Source organism: Pongo pygmaeus, chromosome 6, assembly GCF_028885625.2.
Source record: "Pongo pygmaeus isolate AG05252 chromosome 6, NHGRI_mPonPyg2-v2.0_pri, whole genome shotgun sequence".
NCBI lineage: Eukaryota > Metazoa > Chordata > Mammalia > Primates > Hominidae > Pongo > Pongo pygmaeus.
In genome coordinates this window covers 128,716,143-128,730,910 of record NC_072379.2, presented here as the reverse complement: position 1 = coordinate 128,730,910, position 14,768 = coordinate 128,716,143, and the positions used below count along the sequence as shown (strand labels likewise).

The 14,768-nt window shown below is 44.3% G+C and overlaps 1 protein-coding gene across 2 annotated transcripts in view; it reads left to right on the top strand.

The window, feature by feature from the left end:
* The window catches only part of UBE2H (ubiquitin conjugating enzyme E2 H), a 120,934-nt gene extending 107,913 nt beyond the window's left edge, over positions 1 to 13,021 (top strand). For both annotated transcript variants that reach the window (XM_054497259.2, XM_054497258.2), the window contains 2 exons: positions 4,426 to 4,554; positions 8,691 to 13,021. In XM_054497259.2, coding sequence (XP_054353234.1) covers positions 4,426 to 4,554; positions 8,691 to 8,815 — 254 coding nt within the window. In that variant the 3' untranslated portion in view covers positions 8,816 to 13,021. The remainder of the gene's footprint in view (positions 1 to 4,425; positions 4,555 to 8,690) is intronic.
* The last annotated feature ends 1,747 nt before the right edge of the window (positions 13,022 to 14,768 follow it).

The following is a 14,768-nucleotide window of genomic DNA, read 5'->3' as shown; positions in this document are numbered from 1 at the left end:
GTGCAGGTGTCTGCGGGTTACCTCCTGTGGTGGAGCTGCGTGAGAACAAGCACACCGTCTCTGTGAATAGCCACAGAAACACCTGAACGTCCTTTGCTTAGCATGCTTCTTTGCACTTGTGAGGGATTCTTTGGGGAGGAGGATGATCATCTCTGATCCATGGATTTAGCTTCCCTGCCAATGATGGTGTGCGATTTTGACCCAGAGACATGGGGAGCTTGCGCCTTCGTGAAAGTTGTGGCAGTGTGTGTTTTATCCATTAACAGAGGCAGCATAGTGGATGAGCTCAGGTTTGAGTTCCTGATCCATACTTAAGCTCTGTGTCCCTCAATTTCTCCATCTGTAAAATGGTACCTACCTCATTGACTAGTGAAATTAAGAGTGTATATGCAGACCATGGAAGAGTGCCTTGCTTGTAGTAAGCACTATGTAAGCATTAACCTGCCATTACTGTTAATATTACTGTTAATGGGCCAGGCGCGGTGGCTCACTCCTGTAATTCCAGCACTTTGGGAGGCCGAGGCGGGCAGATCACGAGGTCAGGAGATCAAGACCATCCTGGCTAACACGGTGAAACCCTGTCTCTACTAAAAATACAAAAAAATTAGCCGGGTGTGGCGGCGTGTCTGTAGTCCTAGCTGCTGGGGAGACTGAGGCAGGAGAATGGCGTGAACCCAGGAGGCGGAGCTTGCAGTGGAGATCACGCCACTGCACCCCAGCCTGGGTAACAGCAAGACTCCGTCTCAAAAAAAAAAAAATTACTGTTAATGTAACTGTTGTTTAACTTTTCCCTGCTCTGGGATCACATTCAATTGTAAAACTACTGTTTTTTGTTTTTGTTTTTTTGAGATAGACTTTTGCTCTTGTTGCACACTTGTTGCACAGGCTGCGGTGCAATGGCGCAGTCTGGGCTCACTGCAAACTCCACCTCCTGGGTTCAAGCAATTCTCCTGCCTCAGCCTCCCAAGTAGCTGGGATTACAGGCACCTGCCACCACACCCAGCTAATTTTTGTATTTTTAGTAGAAACGGGATTTCACCACGTTGGCCAAGCTGGTGTCAAACTCCTGACCTCAGGTGATCTGCCCATCTCAGCCTCCAAAGTGTTGGGATTACAGTTGTAAGCCACTGCGTCTGGCCTGTAAAACTGAATTTGCTTACCTTTTGGCATTTTCTACCACTGCCTTAATAACTCACCCACCCAAGGATAAAGATAAGAAAATAAAAACATTTTCAGACTTTTCATGTTTTATTGGATATTTCAAACATATACCAAAATAGAAAGGACATATTTATGGGAAAATGTTATTTTTATTTTATTTATTTGAGACAGGGTTTCACTCAGTTGCCCAGGCTGGAGTACTGTGGTGCAATCTCGGCTCACTGCAACCTCCACCTCCCCAGGTTCAAGCAGTTCTTCTGCTTCAGCCTCCCAAGTAGCTGGGACTACAGGCGCACACCATCACGCCCAGCTAATTTTTGTATTTTTTAGTAGGCACAGGGTTTTGCCACGTTGGCCAGGCCAGTCTCGAACTCCTGGCCTTATATGATCCACCTACCTTGACCTCCCAAAATGCTGGGATTACAGGTGTGAGCCAAAAACATTGATTTTTAAAGGCAAAAGAAATGTCATTTGAAATGTGAAAAGTAGAAGTTACACACCTATTGCCTTGATGTAGCTTTTTAAAATGTTCGTCTTATACATACACACTGTACATAGTTGTAATTCTAGAAAACATACCATTTTATGGCCTTTCTCTACCCAGCATTCAAGTATAAGCATTTTTTTCATCGAAAACAAATAGTTTTCAATGGTTTTGTACCATAATAATTGCTTCCCTTTTTTAAAAAATTGTAAATAAAACTGGTGAAAATCTTACTGCAGATAGTTTGGGGGTTATCTAGGAAGGTGATTTTTGTTTTGCTTTTTTGATTAGGAGTGTCAGCATTTCTTTCGTGGTACGTGAGAACCTTACTATAAAGTGGCTCTTTAGGACTGTTCTGAAGTCAGCCTTATGAAGGTGAAATAGACTCTGATGAAATCACCCCAAGTCTGTGGCTTTTGTTATAAGGCAGAGCTGCTCTGTGTCGATACCTGGTGTGTGAGAACAGGACGTGGTAGCTGTCATGGGACCCTCTAGCCCATCATTCTCTAGACCTGCACTGTCCAATACAGGATCTACTAGCCATGTGTGGTTATTTAAATTTAATTAGAATTAAATAAACTGAAAATTAATTTCCTTATTCACACTGGCCATATTTTGAGTGCTCAGTAGCCAGTTGTGGCTAGTGGCTATTGATTTAGGTGGGCACATATAAAACGTTTTTATCACTGCAGAAAGTTCGGTTGAGTAACACGGCTCTAGATTATTCTCTAACTGCTCAGCTTCTTAACCTTACAGTGATAAGAGCCACCTCTTGTAGGTAAGATTTTCTAGAGCAAAGTTGGGCAGACCTTGGGTACTTGTTTTTGTATATGTAGTTTTATAGGAATACAGCCACATCGATTTGTTGACCTATACTTTGGCTGCTTTTGTGTTACAGTGGCAGAGCTGAGTTTTGAGTAGTTACGACAGAGACCATATGTGGCCTGCAAAGCCTAAAAGTATTTGACCCTTTACAAAAAGGTTTGCCTACCCCTTTTATCTAGGTCAGGGTTTCTCAACTTCAGCACTGCTGACATTTTGGTCTAGATAATCCTTTGTTGTGGGGCTGTCCTGTGCATTGTAGGTGTTTAGCAGCTTCCCTGGCCTTCACCCACCGGATGCCAGTAGCACCCCTTAGATATGACAACCAAAAATGTCTCTAGACATTGCCAAATTCCATGAAGAGCAAAATCACCCTTGGCTGAGAACCACAAATCTCAAGCAATGTGGCTTGGGCAAAGCATTCATCTGTAATACTGCAGAGGAGCACCCATTGTTAAAAGCAAAATTGGTTGAAAGAGCTGACTAAATTAACGAGTAGTTTTTTATGCTACTTAGTATACTTCAGCATTATCTCCAGAAACAGGAATGTTTTATATAAAACATGACAAAGCAGCTGGAGTGGGGCAGAGACATGGAAGCATTCCCTTCCATTTCTCAGGGGTGCCGCAGTTCACTGAGGAGCAGAGAGTGGAAGTTATAGCATATCTGAGCTATGGGGCGTGTGGGTTGTGTTATACCCCGGTTCTCAGGGCTGCTTTTCTAAAACGCTGGGTAACTGCGGGTGTTTGTTGTTTGCTAACTGTGTGTAGATATCATCTGTGTATGCCTGGCAAGAAAGGAGTTAATAAATGTCACGTCTATAATCCCAGCACTTGGGGAGGCCAAGATGGAAGGATCACTTGAGTCCAGGAATTCAAGACCAGCCTGGGCAGCATAGGGAGACCCTGTCTCTATTAAAAAAAAAAAAAAAAATTAGCTGGGCATGGTGGCACATGCCTGTAGTCCAATTTACTTGGAAGACTGAGGCTGGGAGGTTGGCTTGAGCCCAAGAGTTTGAAGTTGCAGTGAGGTATGATCACATCTGTGCACTCCAACTTGGGCAACAGAGTGAGATCTCTCTCTCAAAAAAAAAAAAAAAAACTTTTTTAAATAAACAATTGCAGTAGATTGGTGCTTATCTGTCTTATGAATATTTGAAGTTTTATGTGGTCCATATAGATTCCTATCCTCATTACCCAGAATAATTGAAAAATTGGTTGTATTTACCTCCATTAGAAGTTGCAAGAATTGAATTAAATGTCAAGTCCTATAAAATTGTGTTCAAGGCTGAGCGCAGTGGTTCACACCTGTAATCCCAGCACTTTGGAAGGCCAAGGCTGGCAGGTCACTTGAGGTCAGGAGTTTGAGACCATCCTGGCCAACATGGTGAAACCCCATCTCTACTAAAAATACAAAACTTAGCCAGGCGTGGTGGCAGGCACCTGTAGTGCAAGCTACTTGGGAGGCTGAGGCAGGAGAATCGCTTGAACACGGAGGCAGAGGTTTCAGTGAGCCAGGATTGCGCCACTGCACTCCAGCCTGGTCAACAGAGCAAGACTCCGTCTCAAAAAAAACAAAAACAAAAACTATCTTCAATTATTTTAAGACCCAGCATTTGAATACCTTTCGGCGGGGGTTGGGGGGTGGTTTGTAAGCTGTAGAAAATGGCTGTGTGAAATAGCCATATAAATAGAGTGAAATAGAATTGGGAAAATTTTCTTTCAAAGTGAATGTCAGGTATATCTTTATCTCGTTCTTCAAATTAAAATTAAACTTAAAATGTTTAAATTGGTATTGAAATGAATGTGTAATACAAGTCACATGTAATAGAGCACACTTGTATGGAGAATCATCCCCGTGTGAATATCTAAGAAGGTAAGCAGCTTGACTACTGAATACAAGTGAATTTTAGGTGAACTTGCATTTCCCGTGTGTGACATGTTTGTTTGGTTTTTCAGATCTTACCAATATATTTGAGTCCTTCCTGCCTCAGTTGTTGGCCTATCCTAACCCCATAGATCCTCTCAATGGTGACGCTGCAGCCATGTACCTCCACCGACCAGAAGAATACAAGCAGAAAATTAAAGGTAAGAGGGTGGGTAGTTTAACCTGGAGACAAAAGAACTTAAATCTGTTGGGCTTCAGTCATTAAAAGTCCTTAAATTACTTAGTTCCTAATACTTTTTCTTAGGCCTAAAAAGAGACAGCTGTGGGCTGAAGTAGTGCTCACCAACCTCGGGTGGCAGTAGCACCAGTTTGCTCATCCTTTACGATTTAGAATCCTATTTTCCCATTCTTAAAACAGTTTACATGCTGATGGGATATGAGTTTCATTTAAATGAAGATAAGTTTGCTACTGGCCGTGGTGGCTCACGCCTGTAATCCTAGCAATTTGGTAGCCCGAGGCGGGCGGATCACAAGGTCAGGAGATCGAGACCAGCCTGGCCAACATGGTGAAACCCCATCTCTACTAAAAATACAAAAATTAGCCGGGTGTGGTGGCAAGCGCCTGTAGTCCCAGCTACTCGGGAGGCTGAGGCAGGAGAATCGCCTGAACCGGGAGGCAGAGGTTGCAGTGAGCCTAGACTGTGCCGTTGTACTCCAGCCTGGGTGACAGAGCAAGATTCTGTCTTTAAAAAAGAAAAAAAATCTAAAGCTCCACCTGAGTTCATTGGATTTTCCATTTTACCTCTGTGTATGTTTCAGAACTTTGATAGTGAAAAGTCTAGATACATGAAGCTCCACCAAGAAGCAAAAGGAATTCAAAGTTTGTGAAATATACCTGCTGTTTTTAACCAATGGCGGGCATTAGTATCTAGCCAGTTTTTCACATGATGGGCCTATCTGCATAGCAGTCCAGAATGTTGGCTTCCTCAAAATGTGTGACCTCTCTGAGGTACATTTGCAACAGGTGGCAGTAGAAGTAATTTACCAGAGCTTGAATGTGCAGGTCTTCACTCTGAAATGTGCAGGTATGAGGCAAACAGGGACTATTCGTGAAACAATAGCTTTTCTTCTATTTGTTTTCTAATTCTTCTTCCAAGGTCTCTATAGGGTATTGTTTGGAGCTGTTGTTGAGATAAAGCAGAAATAAATTTACTATAATTAATTAGATCTCAAGTGCTTTGCAAATTAATATCTAATTTATGTAGCAAAATATATAGCTAAGCAAACATGTATTTGAAGAAAAAGGCAATCAGTTTCAGCCAGATAAAGTGCTGTTATGAGACTATATTAAAATTTTGACATAGGAATCACTTAGCAATGTCTGCAAACCACAGATATCTTGGAGCAGAGTATATTTCTCTAGTTCACATATGCATTCTGTCTCAACAATTTAGCAGTAGCCCTGTTTAGTACATGTCTGCTATAGTCCCATTTACAAAAAGAACTGAGCCTACATTTATCTTAGAATGGCTCACTCCAGCGTATGGACCCCTAGCCTTCGGAAATGTTCATGTTGGCTATCATTTTGTCTTCCTTAGTAATCTCAGAAAATCATGGCCATCAGACCTGAGCTAACCCCTACTTCCTACTGTGCCTTGGTATCTTCTCCCTTCCCCCCTGCATCTTTTCTTTGTTCCTAACTATGGGAAATAAATAAGAGACACCCTTCCTCATTTCTCAAACTCACTCCCACCACCAACCTGTGATCTTGTTCCCCCAACCCCCCACCCCCTCCCAATGCAGTCTTCCTCCTCCACCCCGTCAGAGGTCTCCCTGTTTCAGAAGCAGTGATCTGCTCCTGTGGGCTCCATTAGGAGTCATGCTGTTTATTCCCTTTCATTTTCAAACTTCTTGCGTCCTCACCTTAAACTCCTCTAGTTTTTTTCTCCTCCTCTGCTTAATCTGTGCCCTCATTTCTTCTTAATCCTTTGGACTCTTCTCAAGTCCCATTTTGCTGGACCTTTCTGCAAGTGTTACATTTTACCCTCATCTTTCTGGAAACTTCTCATTCCGTTTCCTAAATGTGGTCATTCACTTAGGACTTGGTCCCTGGGCTCCCTCTCTTCCTTTCTCATCCCTGAGGAGCTGTTTCACCTCTCACAGCTTCAGTCAGTCCCCTCCAGGGAGATGATTTCTGAATGTGTGTCTAGGCCTGGCCTCTCTCCCAAGCTGCTGCTGGACATTTCCATTTGTGTGGCAATCACCACCAACCCAACACACCTAACACAGTCAGCGTTCATATTTAGTTGGCGCTGTCTTATAGTACATGTTTGAAAACATGTTTAAATATTGGATAGCCCGTAGCACTGGGCACCATTGGAGCTGTCTAAAGCTGTCACTTCCCTGCTCAAAACCCTTTGCTGGTGACATCTTTGCCTGCCATTCAGGGCTCTCTGATACTGAGTGAAATCTACATCTTTGCCTTTACTCCTTTTTTTTTTTGAGACGGAGTCTTGCCCTGTCGCCTAGGCTGGAGTACAGTGGCGTGATCTCGGCCCACTGCAGCCTCTGCCTCCTGGGTTCAAGTGATTCTCCTTCCTCAGCCTCCCGAGTAGCTGGGATTACAGGCGTGTGCCACCACATCCAGCTAGTTTTTTGTATTTTTGTAGAGATGGGGTTTCACCATGTTGGCCAGACTGGTCTCGAACTCCTAACCTGAGGTAATATACCCGCCTTGGCCTCCCAAGGTGCTGAGTTTACAGGCATGAGCCGCTGCACCTGGCCATAGTTCTCTCTTAAGGTTGTGTTTAAACATCCCAGCCACTTACTTTCAACAAAGCAAAGCCTTTCCCTGGAGTGGCCTCTCCTATGCCATAGCTGGCAGGACTTGGGGGTCAGTGTGGCTGGGACTGCCTCGGCCGTTTTTCTTCCGTAACTGCTTCCCTCTGGTGACACTCAGCAGCTCCTTCCTTTTATCTTCCTCTGTTTCCTCCTCATTGGTGACCTTGCTCTTCCTTTATCTCTCTCAAAGGCCTTGTCCTAGTAAGTACTTAATATACATTTGTTTCCTTGAATACATTAAAGAGGGCTGATAGTATCAAATTCTAGTGTCAAAAAAAAAGTCAATATTTATCTTCTACAAAGGAAGACGCAAAATAGCCAACCCATTAGAGGTTAAAAATAAAATTGTTAAAGTTTGAATAAACATTTCTCTCACTCTAAAATGTAAATTAAGGTAAATTCCTACCTAATCATGGGCTACTTTAATCTCATCAAAAATATTAGCATAAAATTTTGTTATAATGAATTTGAAGGGCTCTAAGTCTCAAGTCTGCAAACCTTTTCTGTAAAGGACCACATTGGCCAGATGTGGCCTTTATCACACATTCTGTTTATTATTTTTTAAGACAGTTTTTAAAATACAAAAACATTCTTAGCTAGGCCCTGTGCTGGTTATTCAAATCTGGTAGGCCCATTTGGCCATTTAGCTTATCTTCCCATTGCAGTGAGTCCCTGCAACTCTGTAGGAGGAAAAACAAAGCCACAAGGGTATGTTTTTGTGTGGCTTGCATTTTGAATATGTTTCTGTCTTGTCTTTTCCTATTGTGTGGAGGCTATTCACTTGAAAACAGTATGCACTTAGAGTTTTTAGGAACAAGTTTGTTTATTCAGCAGTTCTTAAAAGCAGTTTCAGCAGTCTTATTCAGCCTAGGGTTCCACCAAGGCTGTAGCAGCGGAAATCTACCTTCAGGTAAATTATACATGGAAAAACCACTCAGAGCCGAGTGGTGTCTCCATATAGCAGCTTAGTCCTGAGCAGATTGAGTGATGGTTTTTGCCAGCTGCTTCAAAAACCTGACAGGCAGGATCTGTTTAGACTAAAATCAATTCCTAAAATAATAGACCTGGGCTGACTGTAATTATGTAACTGCAGATCTAAAAATGATGAGGGATTTCCTTATAAATTACTATGGAATCATGACTGGTCCTATACTATCTGGGAGAATAAAGTAAAAAGAAAGTGTGGGGCTCCCATTTCCCCGGTCCCTGAAGAGTTCTTGGGGTGCTGCAGCGCACGTATTCCCCTGCAAGCTGAGCCTGCTGTGTTGCTCTTCCCAATACCCCTTCCCCCAGGGGGCAAAATGCGGAAACCCTGTCCTAAAGAAGTCTCCCTATGGGATTCTCCTTAGCTGTAGTGATCATGATTACTGTCATCTTTGTCCCCCCGGTGTTCAAGGTAAGTTTGAACCTCCCCAGCCTTGCCAGCTTTTTGGGGTCGCCAAAGCACATGCCTGCCCACTCACTGCCCTTGTTGTCTTTCTCCTACCCCGTGCAGAGTACATCCAGAAATACGCCACGGAGGAGGCGCTGAAAGAACAGGAAGAGGGTACCGGGGACAGCTCATCGGAGAGCTCTATGTCTGACTTTTCCGAAGATGAGGCCCAGGATATGGAGTTGTAGTAGAAAAAGCACCTGCTTTTCAGAAAGACTATTATTTCCTAACCATGAGAAGCAGACTATAATATTCATATTTAAACAAAGCAATTTTTTTTATTACTAAACAAGGTTTTTATGAATAATAGCATTGATATATATATATTATATATCACCCTTTAGATCTTGATTTCTTGGTCATTTCTCAACCTGAGGTGCATAGCATATTCCCACATTCCATTTGGTAGCAATATGCGGTCTGAATGCATGCATTCATGAGTCCATGTGGCCAAGTCAGCCTGTGTGCTACTGAACTGTCAAAGGAAATAGCCGCTCTGATAGGTAGACGTGAGTAAAAAGAACAGGAAAAAATTGCTTCTTTTATTGATGGTTCCAAAGAAACAAACCAAACCAACCAGCTCTTGGATGTGAAGATAAAATAGTGCTTTTTTGAAATGGAAAGGAAAAACTTGGGGAGGAAGAGGCCTGCTGTGGGGGGCATTGGAGCCAGCCACGTAAGAATCAGAGCTGCTCCTTCCTGTGAATCCTAGGTGGCCCTGTCTTCTGTGGAGTTACAGTATAAAACAGGGAGCTAATTAGAGTATTAAAACTTAAAACCATTTTTTGACTCTGATTTTAAGTACATTTTTATATGTCAGTTCCTGCCCTTCACACTACCAGGCCCTGTAGCCACAGTGTTCTGTTGGAGAAACTTGGAGAAGTGTTTTCTGAACCGGTTCTTTTTCTTGGGGTAGAGCGTGTAATCCAGACCTGTTTTTGAAAGGACAGCACAGGAGGAGAAAAGTGACTGGGACGATGCTTCCTGTCATCCAAAACACATGCAGAGTCACATCCTCATCCTAGTGTTTGGCAGTTTGAGACCGCTACCCTGAACTTAAGAGCTTTAAATATGAGGGTTGTGTTTCTTGGGGGGGGTTATTTTTTTGGTGTGTGTGTGTGTGTATTGTGCTTAGAAAGGTTGCAGATTTCATCTTCACCTACCAAGAGGCGGCCACCTCCTTGGACAAGCCGCTCATGGACCATTAGACTTGAGAAGAAGACCCATGTGGTGACTGCAAAGCCCTGGGTACTTGCCTTCATGTTTTGGTTTGGTTTTCCCTTTTTCTGCTGCTCTTGGCAGCATCCTGGTCATCATCTGCTTGTGGGAGTGGGAAATGGGTATTTTAGACCCAACACAGGTTCTAAATTTGAAACAAATAATAATTGGAACAAATAAAGTTTCTTGTACCCAGAGTGATTCTACATGGGAAAAACCAGCTTTTTTCAGAGAGTGACCTAATAGGAAGAAGGGATTCAGAAATATGATGTAGTAGAACATGCCCTGCAGGAAGAAAATGTTTTCTCTCCTGTGTATGTTAAGGGGAAATCAGTTTAAAATGCCTGCTAATCAAATGTCGACTCAGCTAACCATATGTCCAGGTTGCTGCAGAGTTTCTTTCAAATCTGAGTGTTGCCTGCTGAACTCGGAGGGGAGTTTGGAGAAATTTTAGCAGCTCTGTATTCTTTTTTTGCCGCAGCCAATAAGATAATAGCAGAATTAGCCAATCCTAAAACCTTCTAAAGACGATTTTTGAGCATCCCACTGGGATTATTTAATTTTTCCTTTTGACGTGTGTTTTTAGTTTAGAATGCTGTATTCCACAAGGTTTAAGTCAGTGAGGTTGGAAGATACCCTATCTTTTTTATTCAAAAAGCACAATCAATCTTTTGTTTGAAAATCTATATAAAGTACAACTTGCTTTTAGCATGACTATTTTCCTAAATAAAAAGACAAAGAATTTACTTACTTTATGTTAATTACGGGCATGAAGCAAAAGGTTTTCTTTAAAAAAAAAAAAAAAGTGCAGTGATGTAGGGCTGTGGTTAGTTAACCGTACTGAGTTATCCATCTAGCATCTGTGGCTTGCTGGAAGGGTAGTATTAACTATTTAACATGTAATGGTGTACTTCACTCTTACCTAGCACGCTGTCTTCTCATTGCTTTGGGGGAGGGAGGGTCTCTCTGCTGGCACTGTCTAACTTGCTTACCTGCTGACTTTGCAGTTTGCTTGTGCTATGACATTTATTGTAGGTGCTATTTAGGGTAGGCTTAAAGTGCTGGGTGGTGATTTGAGTTCAAACAATAAAAAATTGTATTTTTTCAATATTGTATAAACAATAGTGTTCTAATTACCTTAAAAAAAATAATGACCAGTTAAGAATTGCTTTTGATCTTGTCAAAAAACTGAATAGACCCCAGTTTCGGGAAGGTGTGTGAGCAGTGCCATGACTCTGCCCCTTACCTAATCCCACATCTCTCTAATGATAAGACATTGGCTCGCCTCTGACCAGAGCCCCAGCACCAGAGAGCAGAAGATGCAGAATTGTCAAATGACCTGCTGGGGGAGGTTGTAGGAGTTAAGCAGATTTGAGTGTGGCTGCAGAGAGAGAGAGTGTGTGTGTGTGTGTGTATGTGTGCACACGTGTGAGCGAGAGTGTGTGTGTGTGTGTGTCCATCTAAGTCTGTATGATGAAGGTGGGATAAGGCTCCTCTGTTAGCGCTGGAAGCTCCTGTAATTGCCGCATGGATCCCGCTGTGCCCTCTTGTTCTGTGCAAGTCTGTCCTGTCTGGGCACTAACCTTGGTCCCATGCATGTTTACGTTCTGGGTGGGGCTTTGCCTCTCCACTGGGAAACTGACTTTTGCTGGGTTGAACAGAGTCCCTTATGCGTTTTGTCCTCTCCCTGCGCCTGGGAGAGGTGGGAGTAGGAGCCAAACACACAGGTACAGAAAGATCTGGAAGAAGGCCTGGCAGTGAATCCAAGGACTCTGGGCCCCCAACAATAGATGGTAGCGTAAGTCTGGAGCCAGGGGTGTTTCACCACCAAATGCCTTTCCAGGCTGCCCTTCCAACACTCAGGAAAGCATCCAGATCCCTGGGCAGAGGCTCTACATTCTTGGCTCTAGAGGTGGTGGCAGCAGCAGCAGGTCAGAGCCACTTCTGGCAGTTTCCCTCCCCTTTTTAGTGCCCATAGTTTTTGAATCCTCCCTTGTGTTTTACCAGCACAAGCCATTCTTTGCCCCTGTTCACATAACTGAGCTCAAGCTCTTGCCAAACGCCAACAAGCAAGATGGTTGCAGCCTGGCAACATTGAATTCACCACCCTTGGGCTCCCTCTGGAAGCCCCAGCACCGGGGGCTTGTGGGCACAGGGTCAGTGATAGCCATCTTAGACACTGGCATTTGGCTTTGTCTTCAATCTCATCACCCTCCTTGAGGTTACTGTGCAGTTTCAACCAACATTTTATACTAGTGAGGTCATTATCAGGAGTTGCCGTATCATCTCTCCAGTACCTAACATTTCTCATCCACTTCAAAAGCTGTTCTGACTGCCAGCTGGCTGATCTAAGCTCCTGAGGAATGTCTCCTCTCAAAGGAATTTTTCCCTCCAAAGGCCCCCTGAAGCCCTAGTTGGCATTGGCCTGGCACGTGCTTTATGTTAGGCCTCCCGTTGGGATGGCTGAGAATCATGAAAGACAGATCCTCCGCTGGCCTCTATGGGTCAAGTTTCTAGACACCAAGTCTCTGGGAACTAGTGTTTGATTTTAAATGGCATGTGGCCCTTCCTTGTTTCAGTGACTTAGAAAAGTAAAAGCCATTTTAAAAAGTTAGCAAGATTTTTTTATCGACTTCCCAACTGGGCTTCCAGCCTTGTTGAATAAAATCAAATATCTCTGATTGGGTGCAACGAACTACTTTTCTTTGGACTTCTGAATCCATATTTGTGCTTTCTCTGGCCCGTGAACACCTCGGCGATTCTGTTAGGGATGGGATGAGTGGGAGGAAGCCCTTTGAGAAGGGGGAGCCGGCCCTGTCATGCACAGGTTTTCCACTCATCTGAAGAAGAGCCAGGGCTCTGAATTTAGCCTAACACTCATCTTGGCTGTGGGCTTGGGAAGAAATGGCCATTATTTACAGATTGTATTTGGTACATATTGTGTGATACTTGAAAAGATAAAAGGGACTGCCAGCCCCTAACTGAAATCTGAAGCTTTTTATCGCTTATTTTTCCTTGCCCTGTCTCCTCCCTTCCACCTTTCTCCTTGCATTGTGATGATCTAGTAGGCACGTCTGTCAACAGGACACATGCCTCCTCTGACTATAACCTCTTAATAGTTGTGTATAATGAAAACTGTAAACTTTTTTAAATAAACGTGTATATACCTTGGCAAATGGCTGGACCTTGATCAATAAGATAATATTCCTCATGATTAATCTCAGCTGGTTTTCTAAAATACCCTCTCTGTTATCCTCTCCTTAGAGCAGCAGACGCTGGCTTCTTTTGGCTGAGCAGCTCTTAGAATGCAGATGACTAAATTAGTTTGGGAAGGGAGTGTCACCCTTAGGCAGTAAATAACCAAGAGGCTCTGCCCAGAGGCCTGTCCTTGAACCTGGAACTCAGATGCACGACTGCTGGCTATGAACGGGGCTGTGAGGCTCCTCCACTAGAGCCATGTAAAGCCCGAAGGTCTCTATCTACCCCCATGCCTAAACCTTCTAATCCCTGTCAACTCACACCGAGTGAGGATACTCCGTGGCCTGGAGTTCATGGACAGTGCAGCTTCTGCTGGGGCCGATCTGCCTAAACAGGTGGTCCTCTGCCAAGTGCTAAGCCTCCTGGGAGATGAGGAACGGTGGATTTTGCATGGTAAAATGCTAATCACTGGATTAGACCAGCATTTCGATTCCTTTCTAAAGCATTTGCCCTTGGTTACCACCAGATGGCGATGTCACTTAGTCTAATGGAGACGGTTTTGTTAGCAGGACCTTAAGACAAAGGAAATAGTGTTGCTTTGTTCTCGTCTTCTCATTCCAGCTCTTTTCCACTGTTTTCTCCTTGTTCCTCTAAACTCCTTTTTCTCCTTCCCTACATCGTGATGCATTCGCGTCAGTTGACCCGGCTTCACACCTACCTGCCAGATTGAATGAGGTGGGGCTACTGAGGAATGGTGTGCCAGTGCCTGCTCCCTCCTCACTGGCAGGGAACCCCCAGCTACCGTGGATGCCTCCAGAGCCCAGAAGCAAAACATTCAATACATTCTTTGTGGGTGGCGCTCATGGACCCTTTAGCCTCAGGACTGATCCACAGAGCCATGAGTTCGAGTCCCAGCCCTTCCTTTAGCTGTGCAACTTCAGGCTCCTCACTGGGCTTTCATGGACCTTGGGTACTGAGCTGTAAACCGACATCCCTAGACTAGTAGGTTCTGACTCTGCCACCTTATGACTCAACTCCACCCAGGTTGCGAAACAGTGCCCCGTCATAGGATAGAGTAACTGAGAGAGGATGCTGTATATTAACCACGAAACACCAAGGTTTCAACACAGGTTTAGAGTTTTTAGACTCAAAGAGCGTTGGGGGTGTAGAGCACTTTCCAGCCTGAAGGGGACTTAAGAGGTACATGGGTCACGTGAGCAGTCATTCCATTCATCTCAATAAGGCAGCTGCTTTTAAACTCCTCCCAGGAGAAGTCTCAGTGCAGTCGCCGGTACTTGGATCCCCCGACCTCCCCCCTCCACCAACCCCAATAATTTCACCCAGCACCACTCACCCTCTGAGCCTCAGTCTAGCTGTTTACCAAGTGGCAGGTGGCTTGTCACTACCTGCCTGAGCATTGTTCCTTTCTTGGGAAGGGGACCGGGGTTTCTGAGGCACATTGTCCTGGAAAAGAAAGCTAGTGGGCTCTGAGCCCCACAGCTTTCTTGCTGACTCTGAAGGCTGCTCTGTCCCCCTGGGAATGAGTGGCTGTGACACTGGATCTGGGGGTGTCCCGCTTCCCACCCAGAACCAAGACAAAGGATTTTTCTGACTCCCACAATCCTTGGAGCTGCAGAGGCCTTGCAGCCCCCTGGCAGGCTGAGCAGCCGTATTTGTAAGTAGCATCTCAGGGACTCATCCCCCCTGAGTCCCGGACAGTGCAAC